General features: G+C 48.8%; 1 protein-coding gene across 1 annotated transcript in view; it reads left to right on the top strand.

Moving 5' to 3' along the window:
• Window positions 1–22742, top strand: part of LOC122545378 (phospholipase D1-like) — a 70343-nt gene that overhangs the window by 22488 nt on the left and 25113 nt on the right. Inside the window, exons 5-6 of the mRNA XM_087982728.1 lie at window positions 3808–3961; window positions 5535–5652. Coding sequence (XP_087838854.1) covers window positions 3808–3961; window positions 5535–5652 — 272 coding nt within the window. The remainder of the gene's footprint in view (window positions 1–3807; window positions 3962–5534; window positions 5653–22742) is intronic.

Genomic DNA, 22742 nt, shown 5'->3' with positions numbered 1-22742 from the left:
CCCTATTTGCCACGATCATTTCATCCTCCCTCCTTATTATCCTTATTCCCTGCTTGAGTACTTTCCTGCTTTCTTTATGTTCCTCATGGGCCCTGTCCGATTTTAGCCTAAAACTTACGAATGCTTCTGTTGTCCTTTTGACTAAAATCACAACCTCCCTCGTCATCCAAGGGACCCTTACCTTGCCATCCTTGTCCTTCCTCCTTCCTGGAACATGCTGGTCCTGGACTCTTGAACAGTAGGTCTTCAAACAGCTCCCACATGTCAAATGTGGACTTGCCTGAGAATCACCCCCTCCCAATTAACCCTCCCTAGCTCCTGCCGAATACTGATGTAATGTGCCCTCCCCCCAATTTAGTACCTTGACTTATCCTTATAGCTATCTTAAAATGCAAGGAGTTGTGATCACTGTTTGCAAAATGCACTCCCGCTGAAAGGTCAGTCACATGACCAGGCTCATTCACCAATACAGGGTCTGGTATGGCCCCTCCTTTAGTTGGACAGTCCACGCACTGTTTCAAGAAACCCTCTTGGATGCACTTAACAAATTCAACCCTGTCTCAGTCTCTTACTCTAAGGGAATCCCAGTCAATATTGGGGAAATTAAAGTCACCCACACCATGCTGTTATTGCATTTTTCCATAATCTGCCCATACGTCTGTTCCTCAATATCTTGGTGGCTGTTTGGGGGCCTGTCGTATAATCCCATCAAAGTGATTGCACCCATTTTATTTTTGAGCTCTCCCCATACTGCCTCAGGGGATTAGCTCTCCTGTGTGCCCTCTCTGACTGCAGATGTGACATTCCCCCTAGTTGGTCACACAGCTCCTCCACCTCTTCTATTCCCCACCCGCCACCCACCCCTCTCTATCTCATCCAAAACAACAAAACCCTGGAATTTTGAGCAGCCAGTCCTATCCCTCTCTCACCCAAGTCTCTGTAATGGCCACAACATCATAGTCCCATGTACTGATACAAGCTCTCAGCTCATCTGCATAACCTATAATAATCGTTGCTTTGATATAAACACACTTCAGCCCATCAGTCCCATCGTGTTCATTTACCTGTCTCTGCCTGTCCTCCCCTTCCTAACATTGACCTTCCCCTCAATCCATCAACTTGCTGCTCTGGTTCCCAGACCCCTGCCACTCTCGGTTAAACCCTCCCTGTGAGGATATTTATTCCCCCTCCAGTTTAGGTGCAACCCGTCGCTCTTGTACAGGTCACCCCTTGCCCCAGAAGAGATCCCAATGCTCCAGGAACCTGAAGCCCAGCCCCCTGCAGCAGCTCCTCGGCCATGCATTCATGATTGGCCAAGGAATTGAGCCGGTTGAGTGAAACAGAAAACTATAGGCTCCCCAAGGTCTCAAGGCCCGAGCGCATGTGGGGAATGGATCGGACACAGAAAGGAACCAACTCACCTTGGCCGTCTGCGTGGCTCCCAGCGCACTCGGGATTGTTCAGAGTCTTCAGGAGCCTCTCGTTTCCCAGGGTTGTGACATCTTTGTCGCTTTCTTTCTGAAAAGGTAGTGGAGGCCGAATATTTATAAGTTTGAGATAGATGCTCGACAAAGAAGGAGGCAAAAGGTTAACGGGGTTCGACAGGAACGAGATTTGAGGCTGTCATCAGGTCAGTCAGGATTTTGGCGAAGGCAGGGCAAACCCCAACAGCTGATTGGCCAACCCCTGGTTCATTATCATCATTTATTGCTGAAGAGGGCGTAAGTCAGTTTACTTGTGGAACCAAACAGCACCCTTTCCTCATAAATTGTTGTGGTAGTTTGAAATTTCGCCCTTCTGCACGTGTCCTGATGAGCACAAGTTTCAGTAACGTGGCTCCCTCCTCAGCAAGATCTGTGGTGCAAAGTATGGGGACAACAGCAATCCACTGGGGCCTAGTTTGGGAGGCTTGCTCGGTTATGGAAACCTGCCAGTGTCTCCCTCAAAATGCTGCAACTTCTCGGGAGGGTTGCAGTTGAACATTTGAAGAGGGGATTGGTAAGATTTTCTGTTCGATAAGGGTGTCACCTGGATACAGACACGAGATGAACAGTGTAGATAGTGAGAAGCTGTTCCCCATGGCAGACATGTCTAAGGCCAGGGGCCCAATTTGAAGGAGAGGAGCAAGTAGTTTTGAGGGGACGTGAGAAAACACTTTTTCACCCAGTGGGTGGTCAAAATATCGAACATGCTGCTTGAGGGGAGTGATACAAACAGGTCGTCTCATAACATTTAAGAAACATCTACCTGAGCATTGGTAAGCAATATACCAAGTGCAGAAAAATGGGAGTTTAGTGTTTGTTGGTCAGCATAGACATGGTGGGCTGAAGGGACTGTTTCCCTGCCGTATGACTCCCTGATGTATGAGGAGAGATTGAATCAGTTAGAACGGTATTCTCTGGAGTTTTGAAGAATGAGGAGTGATCACATAGAAAATGAGAAAACTCTATCAGGATTGGACAGGGTAAAGAAAGTAAGGATGTTCCAGATGACCAGGTAGTCCAGAACCAGGTGTCAACAGTTTAAGGATCAGGGTTAGGACTGAGGTGAGGGAACAGTGAGCCTGTGGGATGTGAGACCAGAATATTAAACGTTTTCAAAAAGGAGTTAGACACAGTCCTTGGGGCTAAAGGGATTAAACGATTCAGAAAGGAGAACAGTACAGCACAGGAACACGCCCTTTGGCCCACGATGTTGTGCCGAAGATGTCACCAAATTAAACTAATCCCTTCTGCCAGCCCTTGCTCCATATCCCTCCATTCCCTGCATATTCATGTGTTTATCTAAAAGCCGTTAAATGCCTCTATCATATCTGCCTCCACCACCACCCCCACCGCAGGGTGTTTCAGACTCCTACCTCTCTCTGCGTTAAAACAACTTGCCCCTCACAACTCCATTGAACTTGCCCCCTCTCACCTTAAATGCATTCTGCCTAGTTTTAGACATTTCAATTCTGGGAAAAGATTCCAATCGTCTACCCTATCCATGCATCTCTCTGGACTTCTATTAAGCCTTCCCTCAGCCTTCGCCGCCCCCCCCCCCCCCCCACCTCCGGCGAAAACATCCCGAGTTTTTCGCCCCTCTCCCGATACCTCACACCCTCTAATCCAGGCAGCATCTTGGTAAACCTTTTCTGCACCCTCTCCAAAGCCTCTACATCCTTCCTGTAACGTGGTGACCAGAACTGAACACAAAGTAAGGCTTAACCAAAGTCCTCTAAAGCTGCAACATGACTTTTTGACTCTTGTACTCAATATCCAGACCAAGAAAGGAAAGCATGCCATACGCCTTCTTCACCACCCTATCGACTTGTGTGGCCACTTTCAGGGAGCTGTGCACTTGAACCCCAAGGTCCCTGTGTATCTCAATGCTGTTCAGGGCCCTGCCATTATCTGTATACTTTCCTTAACATTTGATCTCCCAAAGTACAGCACCTCACGCTAGCCCAGTTGAATCTCCATCTGCCCACATGCGGAGAAAAGGGAAACCGGATTCTGAGTTAGATGGCTCAGCCATAAATGGAGGAACAGGCCAGAAGGGCCAAATTCCATATTTCAGTGTTAAGGTTAAGATCCATGTTGGGTTCAACAGGAAAACAGCCTCCTCATCTCCCTTTTAGAGAGAGAGAGACATTCTCCCGCCCATTGTTCTGAATTGGCCCACATGGGGACGTGGGTGGGAGAGGGGGAGTGCGGTGGGAGTTGCTGCCCATTTGTGGACAGTGCTGCGAAGGAATGGGTTGAGCAAGCCAACTGGTCTTTGGGCCTGTCGGGGATCAGCTCTGATGGCCTGCTGTCCCACACCCAGGTTCAGCAAACATCAACGACCGAAGTTTGTTGGGGAAACGGGACAGCGAGATGGCTGTTCTTGTGGAAGACACTGAGATGGAGGCATCTGTGATGGATGGTGAAGAATACCAAGCTGGAAGATTCGCCCGGCACCTTCGACTCCAGTGTTTCAAGTAAGTGATTTGATCCATCTTTACTTTCCCCGTAACTCCCTGAAGGGATGTTGGTATCCAGTTGGCTGGCATTGACTGCCTGTCCCTAGTTGCCCTTGAGAGGGTAGCAGTGAGCTGTGTTCTTGAACGGCTGCAGTCCATCTGCCATTACGGATGGAATTCCAAGAGTTTGACCCAGCGATACTGAAGAAACAGCGATATATTTCCGAGTCAGGACGGTGTGTGGTTTGGAGGGGAACTTGCAGGGGGGAGTGTTTCCATGTATCTGCTGCCCTTGTCCTTCGAGGTGGAAGTGGGCAAGGCTTTGGAAGGTGTTGTCTGAGGAGCCTGGGGGACTGTCAGAAGTGTGTCTTGTCGATAGTACACCCTGTTGCTGCTGAGCGTCGATGGTGGAGGGAATGAATGTTTCTGGATGCCACGCCAATGAAGTCAGTTGATTTGTCCTGGATGGGGTTGAGTTTCTTGAGTGTGGTTGGAGCTGCACCTATCGAACTGGGTGGGCAGTCTTCTATCAAACCCCTGACCTGTGCCTTACAGACGGTGGACAGGCTTTGGGAGTCAGGAGGTGAGTTACTCACCAATCCCTAACATTCGCTCGGTCAAAATCCTGGAAGGTGCAAGAAGAGGCTGAGGGGTGACCTCATAGAGGTTTATAAAACCATGAGGGGCATGGATAGGGTAAATAGACAAGGTCCTTTCCCTAGGGTGGGGGAGTATAGGGTGAGGGGGCAAGATATAAAAGAGACCTAAGGGGCAACTTTTTCACGCAGAGGGTGGTGTGTGTATGGAATGAGCTGCCAGAGGAAGTGGTGGAGGCTGGTACAATTACAGCATTTAAAAGGCATCTGGATGGATATGTGAATAGGAAGGGTTTGGAGGGATATGGGCCGGGTGCTGGCAAATGGGACTAGGTTGGGTTCGGGTATCTGCTCAGCATGGACGAGTTGGAATGAAGGGTCTGTTTCTGTGCTGTACATCTCTATGACTGACTGAGTCACGATAGGGTGGGTAGAAATCTCGGTTGGTTGGGGTCATACCAGGCACACAGGAAGATGGTTTGGTTGTTGGAGGTCAGTCCTCTCAGCTCTGGGGTATCTCTGCAGCAGCTCCTCACATTTATTTTTAGTTTAACCTATTTTACTAATCAACCAGTTCAGAGATGGTATTACACCCCTCTGGAGTGGGTGGGCCTTGAACTCGGGCTTTCTGGTGCAGGGGTAGGGACACCACCACTGCCCCACAGGAGGGTGGTTGGAGCCCCTCAAGTTGGGGGTCTTTAGCTGCTTCCTTCTTGAGAACCCCTTCACTTTACCAAAGTAGGGACTCAGGGTGTTCGCTGATCCGAAAACCATTCCCAAAACCAGGAGTAACAGAAGCTACTCCTGCGGATATCGTTTAACACTTCATTATGTTGCCCAGATATCCAAATGAGGGCGATAATTCTAAACCCTGTGGTATTACAGGCCAGGAAGCCAGGCTGGGCAGGGCAGCAGTGGGTGGAGGGGGTCTGTCTGTGGTCGGTGTGTTCAGCTTCTGGCTGCTTCTGACTCAATGCTGCTTGCTCCTCCTGCAGAGTACACCTTGGCCTGAGCGATACCCAGATCGCTGAGGTTGAAGATCCTGTCAGTGACCGATGTTTCCAGGAAATCTGGAATGCGACAGCTACCACCAATGCAGCCATTTATGACCAGGTGGGTCTCACTGTAGCACCCCGGGTCGAACATTGCAGCCACACCTGCCTTCAACGTGTGATTGGGGGGTGGGGGGGGGTGAGTGTCTCCATGTGTGTGTTTGCGTCTCTATGTGTCTCAGTCAGTGGGTTGGTGTGTCTCAGTATGTGAGTGTGTGTGTGTGTGTGTGTGTGTGTGTGGGTGTGTCTCAGTATGTGGGTGTGTGTGTCTGTGTGTGTGTGTCTCGGTATGTGAGCGTGTCTGGGTGTCTGTGTGTGGGTGTGTTTGTGTGTCTCGGTATGTATAGGTGTCTGGGATGTGGGTGTGTGGGTGTCTCGGAACACGGGGCTGTCTGGATGTGTGTGGGTGTCTCTGTATGTGAGTGTGTCTGGGTGTCTGTGTGTGTGTGTCTCGGTACATGTGGGTGTCTGGGTGTGTGTGGGTGTCTTGGTATGTGAGCGTGTCTGGGTGTCTGTGTGTGTGTGTCTCGGTATATATGGGTGTCTGGGTGTGTGTGTGTGTGTGCGTGTGTTTGTGTCGGTACGTGTGGGTGTCTGTGTGTGGGTGTCTCGATATCTGTGGGTGTGTGTGTCTGTGTGTCTCGGTATGTACGGGTGTCTGGGTATGTTTGTGTGGGTGTCTCAATATGTGTGAGTGTCTGTGTGTGTGGATGTCTCAGAACATGTGGGTTACTGGGTATGTGTGTGTGTCTCGGTATGTATAGGTGTCTGGGTGTGTTTGTGTATCTGTGTGTGTGTGTGTATTTTTGTGTGGGTGTCTCGGTATGTATGGGTGTGTGGGTGTCTCAATATGTGTGGGTGTCTGGGTGTGTGCGTGTGTGTGGGTGTGTGAGACTCGGTATGTATGGATGTCTGGGTGTGTGTGTGGGTGTCTGTGTATGTGTGTGTGTCTCGGTATGTATGGGTGTCTGGGTGTGTGTGTGTGGGTATTTCGGTACGTGTGGGTTACTGGGGGTGTGTGTGTGTGGGTATCTGGGTATGTGTGTGTGGGTGTCTCAATACGTGTGGGTGTCTGGGGGTGTGTTTGTGTGGATGTCTTGGTACATGTGGGTGTCTGGGTGTGTGTGTGTCTCGGTATGTTTGGGTGTGTGTGTATGTGTGTGTGTCTCGGTATGTGAGCGTGTCTGGGTGTCTGTGTGTGTGTATCTCGGTACGTGGGCGGCACGGTGGCACAGTGGTTAGCACTGCTGCCTCACAGCACCTGAGACCCGGGTTCAATTCCCGCCTCAGGCGACTGACTGTGTGGAGTTTGCACGTTCTCCCCGTGTCTGCGTGGGTTTCCTCCGGGTGCTCCGGTTTCCTCCCACAGTCCAAAGATGTGCAGGTCAGGTGAATTGGTCATGCTAAATTGCCCGTAGTGTTAGGTAAGGGGTATGGGTGGGTTGCGCTTCGGCGGGTCGGTGTGGACTAGTTGGGCCAAAGGGCCTATTTCCACACTAATGTAAACTAAACTAAACTAATGTAAACTAAACTAAACTACGTGTGGATGTCTGAGTGTGTGTGTGTCTCGGTATGTGAGCATGTCTGGGGGTGTGTGTGGGTGTCTCGATACATGGGGGTTACTGGGTGTGTGTGTGGGTGTCTGGGTGTGTGTGGGTGTCTCAATACGTGTAGATGTCTGTGTATGTGTGGGTGTCTGTGTATTTGTGTATGGGTGTCTCAATACGTGTGGGTGTCTGGGTGTGTGTGGGTGTCTCAATACGTGTAGATGTCTATGTGTGTGGGTGTCTGGGTGTCTGGGTGTGTGTGTGTGTGGGTGTCTGGGTGTGTGTGTGGGTGTCTCAATACGTGTAGATGTCTATGTGGGTGTCTGGGTGTGTGTGTGGGTGTCTCAATACATGTGGGTGTCTGTGTATGTGTGTGTGGGTGTCTGTGTATGTGTGTGTGGATGTCTGGGTGTGTGTGTGTAGGTGTCTCAAGACGTGTGGGTGTCTGGGTGTGTGTGTGTGTGGGTGTCTGTGTATGTGGGCGTGGGTGTCTGGGTGTGTGTGTGTGGGTGTCTGTGTATGTGTGTGTGGGTGTCTGGGTGTGTGTGTGTGTGTCTCAATACGTGTGGGTGTCTGTATATGTGTGTGTGGGTGTCTGTGTATGTGTGTGTGGGTGTCTGGGGGTTTGTGTGTGTGTGGGTGTGAGTGTATGTTGTGTGGATGTCTCGGTACATGTGGGTGTCTGGGTGTGTGTGTATGTGTGTGTGTCTCAGTATGTATAGGTGTCTGGGTGTTTATGTGGGTGTCTCGGTGCAAGTGTGTGTGTATGTATCGGTACATGTGGGTGTCTGGGTGTGTGTGTGTCTCGATGTGTGTGTGTATGTGTGTGTCTGTGTGTGTGGATGGATGTCTCGGTACATGTGGGTGTCTGGGTATGTGTGTGTCTCAATATGTGTGGGTGTGTGTGTATGTGTGTGTGTGTCTCGGTATGTATAGGTGTCTGGGTGTGTTTGTATGGGTGTTTTGGTACGTGTGGGTTACTGGGTGTGTGTGTGTCGGTATGTGTGGGTGTGTGTGTATGTGTGTGTGTCTCGGTATGTATGGATGTCTGGGTGTGTGTCTCGCTATGTATGGGTGTCTGGGTATGAGTGTGTGGGTGTCTGGGTGTGTGTGTGGGTGTCTGGGTGTTTGTCTCGCTATGTATGGGTGTCTGGGTGTTTGTGTGTGGGTGCCTGGGTGTGTGTCTCGCTATGTATGGGTGTCTGGGTGTGTGTGTGGGTGTCTGGGGGTGTGTGTGGGTGTCTGGGTGTGGTTGTGCGGGTGTCTCGGTATGTATGGGTGTCTGTGTATGTGTGTGGGTTTCTGGGTGTGTGTATGGGTGTCTCGGTATGTATGGGTGTCTGTGTATGTGTGTGTGGATGTCTCGATACATGTGGGTGTCTGTGTGTTTGTGTGTGTGTGTCTCGGTATGTGTGAGTGTCTGGGTGTGTGGGTGTATCGGTACGTATGGGTGTCTCTGTACGTGTCTGTGTGTCTCTGGGTGTGTGTCTCAGTATGTATGGGCGTCTGGGTGTGTGTGTGGTTGTCTCGATATGTGTGGGTGTCTGGGTGTGTGTGTGTGTGTGTGTGTGTGTGTGTGTGTGTGTCTCCCTACATGTGTATGTCTCGATGTGTGTGTGTGTGTGTCTGGGTTTTTGTCTCGGTACGTGTGGGTGTCTGGGTGTGTGTGCGTGTGTCTCCCTACGTGTGTGTGGATGTGTGTGTGCGTGTGTGCCCATGTATGTATATGTGTGTGTCTCGGTGTATGTGTATGGATTTCTCGGTATGTGAGTGTGACTTGGAGTATTTGTGTGGGTGTCTCGATATGTGTGTGTGTGTGGTGTCTCGATATGTGTGGGTGTCTGGGTGTGTGTGTGTGTGTCTCTGTGTGTGGGTGTGTGTGTGTCTCGGTACATGTGTGTGTGGGTGTCTTGGTACATGTGTGTGGGTGTCTCGGTACGTGTCTCAGTGTGAATGTATGTGAGTGTGTTTGTGTATATGAGTGTGTGAGCACATGCCTGTGTTTCTTGATGTGAGGTTGTGGGTGTATATGTGGGGGGGGTGCATTTCTTGGGGTGGTGTGTCAGTGTGGGGGGGGGGGAGGGGGGTCTCAGTATGGGGGATGTATGTGTGTCTCAGTGAGGGGTGTGCATATCTGGATTTCCAGAAGGCATTTGACAAGGTGTGGTGTAAACAGTTGCTGCATAAGATAATGGTTATGGGTTTGAACATGGATAGAATATTTCCATGTTGGAGTGGGGATAAATGGGTGTGTTTCTAATTGGCAATCAGTGTACCCTCAGAGATCAGTGTTGGGACCCCAACTGTTTACAGGTTACACTACACTTGGTCGCCAACTCTAAATCATCTAAGTTTGCAGATGACGCGAGGTTGGTAGAGCAGAGGACACTGAAAGTCTGCAGAGGGATATTGGACAGGTTCAGTGAGTGAGCAAGGGGCTGGTGGATGGAATACAAAGCTTGGTAAAGCCGGCAAATCTTTTGCCCGAAATGTCGACTCTCCTGCTCCTCGGGTGCTGCCTGACCTGCTGTGCTTTACCAGCACCGCACTCTTGACTACAATGTTAGTAAATGTGAGTTAATCATTTTGGCAGGATGAACAGCGAAATGGGCGAGTATTTAAATGGTGAAACATTGCGGCATGCTGCTGTGCAGAGGGACCGGGGGGGGGGGGGGGGAGGGGGTCCTTATCCGTAAATCTCACAACGTTGGCTTGCAGCTGCAGCAGGTAATTAAGAAGGCAAGTGTAATATTGTCCTGCATTGCTAGAGGGATGGAGTTTAAAAGCGGGGAGGTTATGTTGCAGCTGTACCAGGTGCTGCTGAGGCCACACCTGGAGTACTGTGTGCAGTTGGGGTCTCCTTACCTGAGAAAGGATGGACTGGCACTGGAGGGGGTGCAGAGGAGGTTCAAGGGGTTGATTCCAGAGTTGAGGGGGTTGGCTTATGAGGAGAGACTGCGAATTCAGAAAAATGAGGGGGCGAGCTTTTCAGAAACATATAAAATGATGAAGGGAACACCTAAGATAGAAACAGGGAGGTTGTTTCCACTGGTGGCTGACACTAGAATATTGTCTTAAATCTGCTGCCCCTTATTTCCAGGCTGCGTTGAGGAGGAGCGTCTTTATCCAAAGGGTTGTGACTCTGTAAAATTCCCTGCCCGGGGAAGCAGCTGAACGTTTTTTAAGGTAAAGATAGAATTTTGAACAGTGAAGGAATTAGGGGGGATGTTGAGTGGTGGGTAAATAAAGCTGAGTCCACAAAGCGATCAGCCCACGATTGTACTGAAAGCCGGAGTAGGCTTGAGCAGCCAAATGGCTTACTCCTCCTGTGATTTCTTATGTTCTTGTCTCGGGATGGGGGTGCATGTGTGTCTTGGTTTAGGGTTATGGGTGTGTGTGTGTTCTCAGGATGTGTGTTTCTCTTGGTAGGGTTGTGGGTATGGGTGTGTGTTTCTTGGTTTGAGGTGGGGTATGTGGGTGTGTGTCTCGGTGTGTAGGGGTGTCAGTGTATCTTGGTGTGGGGTTGGAGGGGTGCACAGCTGTGTCTCTGTGGGGGAGATGTCTCTCAGTGTGGGGTGTCTTGGTGTTGGAGGATGTGTGTCCCTCAATGCGGGTGGGGTGGGTGTGTGTTGATGTGGGTAGGAATGTGGGGTGCATGTGTGTGTGGGTCTGTGTGGTGGCTGTAGGGGTGTATCTCACTGTCTAAGTACATGGCTTGATGTGTGGTTGTCTTGGTGTGGGAGGCAAGTCGGTGCAGGTGTGTGTGCGTGTTTGTACATACTTCTCAGTGTATGGGTGTGGGTCTGTGCATGTGTTTGTGTCTCGGGATGTGAGTATATGTTTGTCTCAGGGTATGGGTATGTCTTGGTGTGAGGGTATGTTTGTTGTATTAATCTCTGGGATGTGAGTATCACTGGCTGGCTCCCATTTTTTGCGTGTTCCTAGTTAATCTTGACAAGACTGTGGTGAACTGCCTCCTTGAACTGCTACAGTCCATACGCCTCGGGTTGACCCACAGTGTCCTTAGGGAGGGAATTCCAGGATTTCGACCCAGCAACAGTGAAGGGACAACGATATATTTCTCAGTCAAAATAGTATATGGTTTGGAAGGGAACTTGCAGGTGGTGATGTTCCCACATAACTGCTGCTCTTGTCTTCTGGGTAAAAGTGGTTGTGGGTTTTATGGTGCTATCTAAGGATCTTTGGTGAATTTGGTAAATAGTACCACTGAGTAGACGGAGTTGGTCGAGGGATTGGGTGCTTGTGACAATCAAGCAGGCTGCTTTGCCCTGGATGGTATTGAGCTTCTTGAGTGTTGTTGGGGTGGCACTCATCCAGGAAAGTGGGGAGTATTCCGTCTCACTCCTGACTTGTGCCTTGTAGATGGTGGACTTGGTTTGAGGAGTCAGGAGGTAAGTTACTCAGTGCAGCCACTGACCTGCTATTGTAGCCACCGTGTTTACATGGTGAGTCCAGTTGAGTTTCTGCTCAATAGTAACTCCCAGGATGCTGATAGTGAGGGATTCAGTGATGGTAACACCGTTGAGTGGCAATGGACAGTGGTTGGATTGTCTAAGTTGGAGACAGTCATTCCCTGGCATTTGTGTGATGCCAATGTTACTTACCACTCGTGTGTGTGTCTAGGTGTTTAGGATGGTGTGTGTGTGTGGAAGATGGGGTCAGCCAGGTGTGGAAGTGTATTAATCCGCTCAGAGAAGATGCTGATATGAAGGAAATACCAAAACATCCCCAGCTGCACTGAAGGAATGGCCATGGTGGGATAGCATGTGCCACAGAAATGAGGCCTATTGGTGGTGGGTTTTCCACTGCTCCTGCTGGCCTGCTCCCTCTTGTGGCGGGAGGTCACAGGCTCGGGCAGTTTTAGCTTGTATCACTTGAGGTGATCTCCAATAAGGAGAAAGTGAGGTCTGCAGATGCTGGAGATCAGAGATGGAAATGTGTTGCTGGAAAAGCACAGCAGGTCAGGCAGCATCCAGGGAACAGGAGAATCGACGTTTCGGGCATTAGTCCTTCCTGAAGAAGGGCTAATGCCCGAAACGTCGATTCTCCTGTTCCCTGGATGCTGCCTGACCTGCTGCGCTTTTCCAGCAACACATTTCCATCTGTGATCTCCAATAAGAATTGCAGATAGCAACGTAGAAGATAGAAGGTTAAAAGTCACACAACACCAGGTTGTAGTCCTACAGGTTTACTTGGAAGCACTAGCTTTCAGAGCACCGCTCCTTCATCAGGTGGTTGCGGAGGACACAATTGTAAGACAGAATTTATAGCAAAAGTTTACAGTGTGATGTAACTGAAATTATACATTGAAAAATTGTTTGTTGAGTCTCTCATCTGTTAGAATGACCATGATAGTTTGACTTTTTTTGAAAGTTACATTCTCAGGTTAACTGTAACAATTGGTGTCAGCCCAGATAAGATGTGTTCCCTGTCTGTGCCATAATGTTTAGACTGATTCTAACCAAAAAAGTGAGTTAACAGAGTCTTACATGGATTCATGCAGTTTTTGAGCAAAGTACAACGTAACTCTGCAAGTACAAATTCACCCCACAAACGTATATGTGGGTTTTTGTGTCTGTGTGTGTGTGTGTCTGGGGTGGGGGGTTGTGAGTGTTTGTGAGAGAGTGTATATGTATGTGTGAGTGTAAAGCGGTCTAAGTCTGTGAGAGGATGCATGGTGAGTGTGGGAGCGTGTGTGTCTGTAGGAGTGTATATGAGTGTCTGTGTGCGTGTCTGTATATACATGTGTCTGTGTTTATGTGTGTGTATGGGAGTGCCTGTGTGTGTGCGTAAGAGTATCTGTGTGTGCGTATATAGTGCAATGGTGGTCACCTGTAATGTGACATGAACCCACGGTCCCGGTTGAGGCCCTCCCTATGGGTACCGAACTTAGCTATCAGTCTCTGCTTGGCCACTTTTCGCTGCTGTCCCTGTCCCGAAGTCTGCCTTGGAGGATGGTCACCCGAAGGTCCGAGGTTGAATGTCCTGGACCACTGAAGTGTTCCCCCACTGGGAGGGAACCCTCCTGTCTGTTGATTATTGTGCGGTGCCCATTCATCCGTTGTCATAGCCTTTGCTCGGTTTCCCTAATGTACCATGCCTCCGGGCATCCCTGCCTGCAACGTATAAGGTAGACAATGTTGGCTGAGTCACATGAGTACCTGCCATGTACAAGGTGGGAGGTGTCCCCAAGTGTAATGGTGGTATCTATGTCCACATTCTGACACATCTTGCAGCACCTACCGTAACAGGGTTGTATGGAGATGTCCTGAAAGCCTGGCAGCTTGCTACAAACAATGATGTGTTTGAGGTTTGGCGGTTGTTTAAAGGCGAGTAGTGGAGGTGTGGGGAAGGTCTTGGCGAGGTGCTCATCCTCATTGATGATGTGTTGCAGGTCATGGTGTAGTTTTTCAGCTCCTGGGAAGCAAGGAAAGGCCTTTCGGCCCTTCGAGCCCTGCCCCGCCATTCAATGGGAAATTCCATAGATTCACCACTCTCTGGCTGATGACATTTCTCCTTGTAAAAGCTCTTCCCTTTATGCTAAGTCTGTGCCCTCAGATCCTAGTCTCTCCTAACAATGGAAACAACTTCCCAATATCCACTCTGCCCAGGCCATTCAGTATTCTATATGTTTCAATTTCATCCCCCCTCATCCTTCTCAACTCCATTGAGCACTAGAGTCCTCAAATATTCCTCAGATGTTAAGCTTTTAATTCTTGGGACGATTCTCATGAACCTCCTCTGAACACACTCCAGGGCAAATACACCATTCCTGAGAATTGGGGCCCAAAACTGTGCACAGCACTCCAAATGTGGTCTGACCAGAGGTTAGAAAACCTCAGAAGTACATCCCCGCTTTTAAATTCAAGTCCTCTCAAAATAAATGCCCTCATTGCATTTGCCTTCCTAACTACTGACTCAACCTGCAAGTTTACCTTGAGAGAATCCTGGACTAGAACTCTCAAGTCTTGTTACACTTCAGATTTCTGAATTTTCTGCCCATGTAATCTCCCCTCTATCCTTCCTACCAAAGTGCATGGCCTCACAATTTCCCATGTTGTATTCCATCTGCCACTTCTTCTGGCAAGGACAATCCCATGATCACGAAGGTGATTGTCCCAGGATAGGGCTATCCCATTGCATTCCGGGTGTGCTGACACCAACCACATCCCCAAATTGCGGGATATTCAACTGCAGGGTTTGTGGTCGTGGGGGACTGCGTTCACGCTCTTTTCTAAATGTTTTCTATAGCGCGATGGTCACACGTCAGACTCAAGATCAGAATTTTGCGTGTTCAAATCACGTCAGGCTCACGGTATTGGGTGGTGACTGAGCTGCCTGGCTTTCCATCAGCACAACACTTGCCTGAAAGTATTACTGCATTAGTCCGGCAGAGTGGTGGTGGTGTAGTGGCGAGCATAGCTGCCTTCTCAAGCCTTTGACTGAGTTCGATTCCCAGTCGCCTCACGTTTATCGGGGAGATGGTGGGAGAATGGCATTGAAAAACATATCATGGGAAGTCATTGGCAGGGAGGATCAAGGAAAATCCTAAAGCTTTCTGTAGGTATATCAGGAATAAAAGAATGACTAGAGTAAGATTAGGGTGTGTGAAGGACAGTAGAGGGAAGTTGCACGTGGAAGCTGAGGAGATAGGAGAAGCGCTAAATTAATATTTTTCATTCATGTTCACACTGGAAAAGGACAATGTTTTTGAGGAGAATACTGAGATACAGGTGACTGGAGTAGATAGGTTTAAGATTCACAAGGAGGAAGTGTTAGCAATTCTGGAAAGTGTAAAAGTAGATAAGTCCCCTGGGCCAGATATTAGATTAGATTAGATTACCTACAGTGTGGAAACAGGCCCTTCGGCCCAACAAGTCCACACCGACCCGCCGAAGCGCAACCCACCCATGCGCTAACACTACGAGCAATTTCGCATGGCCAATTCACCTGACCTGCACATCTTTGGACTGTGGGAGGAAACCGGAGCACCCGGAGGAAACCCACGCAGTGACAGGGAGAATGTGCAAACTCCACACAGACAGTCGCCTGAGGCGGGAAATGAACCCGGGTCTGTGGCGCTGTGAGACAGCAGTGCTAACCACTGTGCCACCGTGCCGCCCTCAATGATTTATCCTAGGATTCTCGGGGTAGCCAGAGAGATTGCAGAGCCTTTGGCTTTGATCTTTATGTCATCAATGTCTACAGGAATAGTGCCAGAAGACTGGAGGATGGCTAATGTTGTTCCCTTGTTCAGAAGGGGATTAGAGTCAACCCTGATAATTATAGAGCAGTGAGCCTTACTTCGGTTGTGGGTAAAGTGTTGGAAAGGGTTATAAAAGATAGGATTTATAATCATCTCTATAGGAATATTTTGATTAGGGATAGTCAACATGATTTTGTGAAGGTTAGGTTGTGCCTTACAAACCTTATTGAGTTCTTTGAGAAGATGACCAAACAGGTGGATGAGGGTAAAGCTGTTGATGTGGTGTATTTGGATTTCAGTAAGGCGTTTGATAAGGTTCCCCATGGTAGGCTACTGCATAAAGTACGGCGGCAAGGGACTGAGGGTGGTTTAGTGGTTTGGGTCAGAAATTGGCTAGCTGAAAGAAGACAGAGGGTGGTGGTTGATGGAAATGTTCATCCTGGAGTTCAGCTACTAGTGGTATAGCGCGAGGATCCGTTTTGGGGCCACTGCTGTTTAGCATTTTTATAAATGACCTGGATGAGGGGTTAGAAGGACAGGTTAGTAAATGTACGGATGAGACTAAGGTTGGTAGAGTTGTGGATAGTGCGGAAGGGTGCTGCAGGTTACATAGGGACATAGATAAGCTGCAGAGCTGGGCTGAGTGATGGCAAATGGAGTTTAATATGGAAAAGTGTGAGGTGATTCACTTTGGAAGGAGCAACAGGAATAAAGAGTACTGGGCTAATGGTAAGATTCTTGGCAGTGCAGATGAACAGAGAGATCTTGGTGTCCATGTACATAGGTCCCTGAAAGTTGTCATCCAGATTGGGTAGGGTTGTTAAGAAGGCGTACGGTGTGTTAGCTTTTATTGGTAGAGGGAATGAGTTTCAGAGCCATGAGATCATGCTGCAGTTGTACAAGAGTATTACGTACAGTTCTGGTCACTGCATTATAGGAAGGATGTGGAAGCATTAGAAAGGGTGCAGAGGTGATTTACTAGGGAAGGTCTTATGCTGAGAGGCTGAGGGACTTGGGGCTGTTTGTGTGAGAGAGAAGAAGGTTGAGAGGAGACTTAATTGAGGCATTTAAAATATTCAGAGGGTGAGATAGGTGGGACAGTGAGATCCCTTTTCCCTCAGATGACGATGGATGCAGGAGGGGACATAGTTTTAAATTGAGGGGTGATTGATATAGGACACATCAGGGATGGTTTCTTTACTCAGAGAGTATTAGGGACGTGGAACGCCTTGCTTGCAACAGTAATACTTTAAGGGCATTTAAATGGTCATTGGATAAACATATGGAGGAAAATGGAATAGTGTAGGTTAGATGGGCTTCAGATTGTTTCCAACAGGTCAGCACAGCATCAAGGGCTGAAGAATCTGTATTGTGCTGTAATGTGCCATGTTCCATGTTCTATGATTAAACTGCAGATGCTGGAATCCAAAGTAGACAGGTAGGAGGCTGGAAGGACACAGCAAGCCAGGCAGCATCTGGAGGTGGAGAAGTCAAAGTTTTGGGTGTATCCTTTCTTCAGGACTGGGGGTGGGTTTAGGGGGAGCTGCAGATAAAGGGGGTGGTGGGGGCTGGGTGGCGAAGTGGGGATAGATGAAGACAGGTAGAGGGTACGACCTGGTTGGTCAGTGGGAGGAATGGATCCAGTTGATGGCAGGGAGGAATGGAAAGGAGGGGGACGGGCTGGGAAGGGTGTCAGGGGATGGGAAGGGAGGTTATTTGAAACTCAATGCCCAGGCAGAAGATGAGATATTGTTCCTCCAATTTGCGGTTTGGCTGATTGTGGCAACGGAGGAGGCCAAAGATGGTCATGTCAGAAAGGGAGTGGGAAGGGGAATTGAAATGGGTGGTGACTGGGAGGCCCAGTCGGCTGCGATGCTCGTTGGGTCATTTCCTGAGTTTATGTTCAGTCTCCGGGTAGAGAAGACCACACCGGGTGCACCTGATGCAGTCACCTCGGTTGGAAGAGAGCCTCTGTCTCACCTGGTTGGAGGTGAGGGGGGTTGGAGTACCAGGAGGATTTGATTGCATGGCGGAGCAGACTCGATGGGCTGAATGGCCTAATTTCTGTTCCTGTGTTTTAGGTCTAGAGCTTGAACCCATAACCATCTGCCCAGGAGGTCTGCTGGGTTGGTACAGGGATACTGTTTGGCTAGCTACCACCAACCAGACTCTTGCTCCCTCCAAATTCAGCTTGGGATCTCTGGACTTAGAACATAGAACATAAAACGTTACAGTACAGGCCCTTCGGCCCTCGATGTTGCACCACCCTGTGAAACCAATCTGAAGCCCATCTAACCGACACTATTCCATTCTTGTCCATATGCAGTGCGTTTCACACCCCTATTGCACTCTAAATAAAGAAACTACCCCTGACATCTGTCCTAACTGAGCCTTCACATCTCATCCTAACATAAGCCTTCTTCTTCCTCTTGACAAGAGATTCAACTTCCTTCGTAAGCCACCGCTCCTGCACTCAACAACCTCCTGCCTGACTGGTACATACTTATCGAGAACCCGCAGTAGCTGTTCCTTGAATAAGCTCCACATTTCTATTGTGCCCATGTCCTGTAGTTTCCTTCCCCATCCTATGCATCCTAAATCTTGTCTAATTGCATCGTATTTGCCTTTCCCCCAGCTGTAGCTCTTGCCCTCTGATGTATACCTATCCCTTTCCATCACTAAAGTAAACATAACTGAATTGTGGTCACTGTCACCAAAATGCTTACCTACCTCCAAATCTAACACCTAGCTGGGTTCATTACCCAGGACCAAATCCAATATTGGCATCTCCCCTTATTGCTGAAAATGTGTTGCTGGAAAAGCGCAGCAGGTCAGGCAGCATCCAAGGAGCAGGAGAATCGACAGTTCAGGCATGAGCCCTTCTTCAGGAATGAGGAAAGTACAGGGACGCTTTCCTCACTCCCGAAGAAGGGCTCATGCCTGAAAAGTCAATTCTCCTGCTCCTTGGATGCTGCCTGACCTGCTGCGCTTTTCCAGCAACACACTTTCAGCTCTGATCGCCAGCATCTGCAGTCCTCACTATCTCCCCTTATTGGCCTGTCTACATATTGCTGGAGGCTTTCCGTGTTGATTCGGTCGCCTGAGATAGAAATAGAAAGGTCGAGGAAGGGGAGGGAGGAATCTGAGACTGTCCAGGTGAATTTGAGGTCGGGGTGGAAGGTGTTGGTGAAGTGGATGAACTGTTCAACCTCCTCGTGGGAGCACGAGGCGGCGCCGATACAGTCATCAATGTAGCGGAGGAAAAGGTGGGGGGTGGGGCCAGTGTAGTTGAGGAAGATGGATTGTTCCACATATCCTACGAAGAGGCAGGCATAGCTGGGGCCCATGCGGGTGCCCATGGCTACTCCTTTCGTTTGGAGGAAGTGGGAGGATTGGAAAGAGATTCCGTGTTGATTCGGTCGCCTGAGATAGAAATAGAAAGGTCGAGGAAGGGGAGGGAGGAATCTGAGACTGTCCAGGTGAATTTGAGGTCGGGGTGGAAGGTGTTGTTCCGTGTTGATTCGGTCGCCTGAGATAGATTCCGTGTTGATTCGGTCGCCTGAGATAGATTTTCCGTGTTGATTCGGTCGCCTGAGATAGATTTTCCGTGTTGATTCGGTCGCCTGAAGAAGGGCTTATGCCCGAAACGTCGATTCTCCTGTTCCCTGGATGCTGCCTGACCTGCTGCGCTTTTCCAGCAACACATTTCCAGCTCCTGTCTACCTATTGCATCAGAAAACCTTCCTGCACACAATGGACAAAAACTGACCCATCTAAACTACTTGAACAACTGTATTCCCAGTCAATATTTGGAAAGTTGAAGTCCCCCATAATAACTACCCTGTCACTCTTGCTTCTATCAAGAATGATCTTTTCTCTCCTTCCCTTTGCATCTCTGGAACTATTTGGAGGCCTATAGAAAACTCCCAATAGGGTGACCGCTTCTCTCCTGTTTCTAACCTCAGCCCAAACTACCTCAGTAGATGAGTCCTCAAACGTCCTTTCTGCCACTGTAATACTGTCCTCGACTAATAATTCCACACCTCCCCGTCTTCTCTGTTCTTACTGAAACATCTAAATTCCGGAATCTGCTAAATAACCAATCCTGTCCCTGCTCTGAAATGGCCACAATATCGAAGTCCCAGGTACCAACCCATGCTGCAAATTCACTCACCTTATTCCGGATGCTCCTGATGTTGAAATAGACACACTTGTGACCCTGAAACCTTATTTCAGACTTCCCTACTCTCAACCTCCTCTATACTCGAACGACAATTTCGGTTCCCATCCCCCTGTTGAATTAATTTAAACCCGCCTGAATAGTTTTAGCAAATTTCTCCGCCAGGATATTGGTACCCCTCTGGTTCAGGTGAAGACCGTCGTGTTTGTAGAGGTCCCACCTACCCCAGGAAGTGCCCCAATTACCCAGGAATCCAAAACCCTCCCTCCTGCACCATCCCTGCAGCCACATGTTCAGCTCTGCTCTCTCCCTGTTCCTCGCTTCACTGGCACGTGGCGTGGGCAATAACCAGAGATAACAACTCTGTTTGTTCGAGCTCTAAGCTTCCACCCTAGCTCCCTGAATGTCTGCCTTAAATCTTCATCCCTTTCTTACCTATGTCATTAATACCTTTGTGGACCACGACTTGGGGCTGGTCTCCCACCCCCTAAACGATCCCAAAAACAGAATCAGAGACATCATGACCCCTGGCACCTGGGAGGCAACACACCAACCGTGAGTCTCTCTCATTCCCACAGAATCTCCTATCTGTCCCCCTAACTATGGAGTCCCTATAGTCACTAAGGTTCTGCTTCTCTTCCCCCTTCCTCTCTGAGCAACAGGGACAGACTCTGTGCCAGAGACCTGTGCCCCGTTGCAACAGCATCCACAACAGTACCCTTACAAATCATTCCTTAGTGAATCTGAGCTTCGCGTTTTCAGGGCCTATTTTGGGGGCGAAATGAAAGATCACCCATTTTGGAGGAACAGACACGTTACCTGAATGGAAGGGCTACCTCGCTCGGAATTGAGAGAGCTGTCGCCTCGCCTCTGACAGCTTTCGAACGTCAGGTTTGGGGAAAGCTGTGGAGAGCGGCTGAGATCTGACCATGTTTCAGGGCAACTTGTCCATCCCAGTCCAACACCGGTACCTCCACGTCAAAGTCAAAAGTCACACGACACCAGGTTATAGTCCAACAGGTATATTTGAAATGACAAGCTGCTCCTTCGCCAGGCTGTCTGTCAATTGGATAAGAATGGGAATGAAGCAACCATTTCAAACCAGGGTTATTCATTAGAGTCATAGAATCAGAGAGATGTACAGCATGGACACAGACCCTTCAGTCCAACCCGTCCATGCCGACCAGATATCCCAACCCAATCTAGTCCCACCTGCCAGCACCCGGCCCATATCCTTCCAAACCCTTCCTATTCATATACCCATCCAAATGCCTCGAAAATGTAACAATTGTACCAGCCACCACCACTTCCTCTGGCAGCTCATTCCAGACACGCACCACCCTCTGCGTGAAAAAGTTGCCCCTTAGGTCTCTTTTATATCTTTCCCTTCTCACCCTAAACCTATGCCCTCTAGTTCTGGATTCTTCCCATCCCAGGGAAAACACTTTGCCGATTTATCCTATCCATGCCCCTCACAATTTTGTAAACCTCTATAAGGTCACCCCTCAGCCTCCGACACTCCAGGGAAAACAGCCCCAGCCTGTTCAGCTTCTCCCTGTAGCTCAGATCCCCCAACCCTGGCAACATCCTTGTAAATCTTTTCTGAACCCTTTCATAACATCTTTCCGATAGGAAGGAGACCAGAATTGCATGCAATATTCCAACAGTGGCCGAACCAATGTCCTGTACAGCCGCAACATGACCTCCCAACTCCTGTACTCAATACCCTGACCAATAAAGAAAAGCATACCAAACACCTTCTTCACTATCCTATCTACCTGCGACTCCACTTTCAAGGAGCTATGAACCTGCACTCCAAGGTCTCTTTGTTTAGCAACTCTCCCTAGGACCTTACCATTAAGTGTATAAATCCTGCTAAGATTTGCTTTCCCAAATGCAGCACCTTGCATTTATCTGAATTAAACTCCATCTGCCACTTCTCAGCCCATTGGCCCATCTGGTCCAGATCCTGTTGTAATCTGAGGTAACTCTCTTCACTGTCCACTACACCTCCAATTTTGGTGTCATCTGCAAACTTGCTAACTGTACCTCTTATGCTCACATCCAAATCATTTACGTAAATGACAAAAAGTAGAGGGCCCAGCACCGATCCTTGTGGCACTCCACTGGTCACAGGCCTCCAGTCTGAAAAACAACCCTCCACCACCACCCTATGTCTTCCACCTTTGAGCCAGTTCTGTATCCAAATGGCTAGTTCTCCCTGTATTCCATGAGATCTAACCTTGCTAATCAGTCTCCATAGGGAGCCTTGTCGAACACCTTACTGAAGTCCATATGGAACACATCTACCGCTCTGCCCTCATCAATCTTCTTTGTTATTTCTCCAAAAACCTCAATCAAGTTTGTGAGAAATGATTTCCCATGCACAAAGCCATGTTGACTATCCCTAATCAGTCCTTGCCTTTCCAAATACATGTGCATCCTGTCCCTCAGGATTCCCTCCAACAACTTGCCAACCACTGACGTCAGGCTCACTGCTCCATAGTTCCTGGCTTGTCCTTACCACCCTTATTTAAGCACTGGCACCACGTTTGCCAATCTCCAGTCTTCCAGCACCTCACCTGTGACTAGCGATGATACAAATATCTCAACAAGAGGCCCAGCAATCACTTCTCTAGCTTCCCAGGTCTAGTGTACACCTGATCACATCCTGGGGATTTATCCACCTTTATGCATTTCAACACATCCAGCACTTCCTCCTCTGTAATATGGACTTTTTGCAAGGTGTCACCATCTATTTCCCTACAGTCTATATCTTACATATCTTTCTCCACAGTAAATACTGATGCAAAATACTCGTTTAGTATCTCCCCCATTTTCTGTGGCTCCACACAAAGGCTGCCTTGCTGATCTTTGAGGGGCCCTATTCTCTCTCTAGTTACCTCTTTGTCCTTAATGTATTTGTAAAAACCCTTTGGATTCTCCTCAATTCTATTTGCCAAAGCTATCTCATGTCCCCTTTTTGCCCTCCTGATTTCCCTCTTAAGTATACTCCTACTTCCTTTATACTCTTCTAAGGATTCACTCGATCTATCCTGTCTATACCTTACACATGCTTCCTTCTTTTTCTTAACCAAACCCTCAGTTTCTTTAGTCGTCCAGCATTCCCTATATTTACCAGCCTTTCCTTTCACCCTGACAGGAATATACTTTCTATGGATTTTCATTATCTCATT

Source organism: Chiloscyllium plagiosum, unplaced genomic scaffold (assembly GCF_037043375.1).
Source record: "Chiloscyllium plagiosum isolate Xiang-an unplaced genomic scaffold, Cpla_swu_hap1 HiC_scaffold_44, whole genome shotgun sequence".
NCBI lineage: Eukaryota > Metazoa > Chordata > Chondrichthyes > Orectolobiformes > Hemiscylliidae > Chiloscyllium > Chiloscyllium plagiosum.
This window is presented reverse-complemented; position numbering and strand designations above follow the sequence as displayed.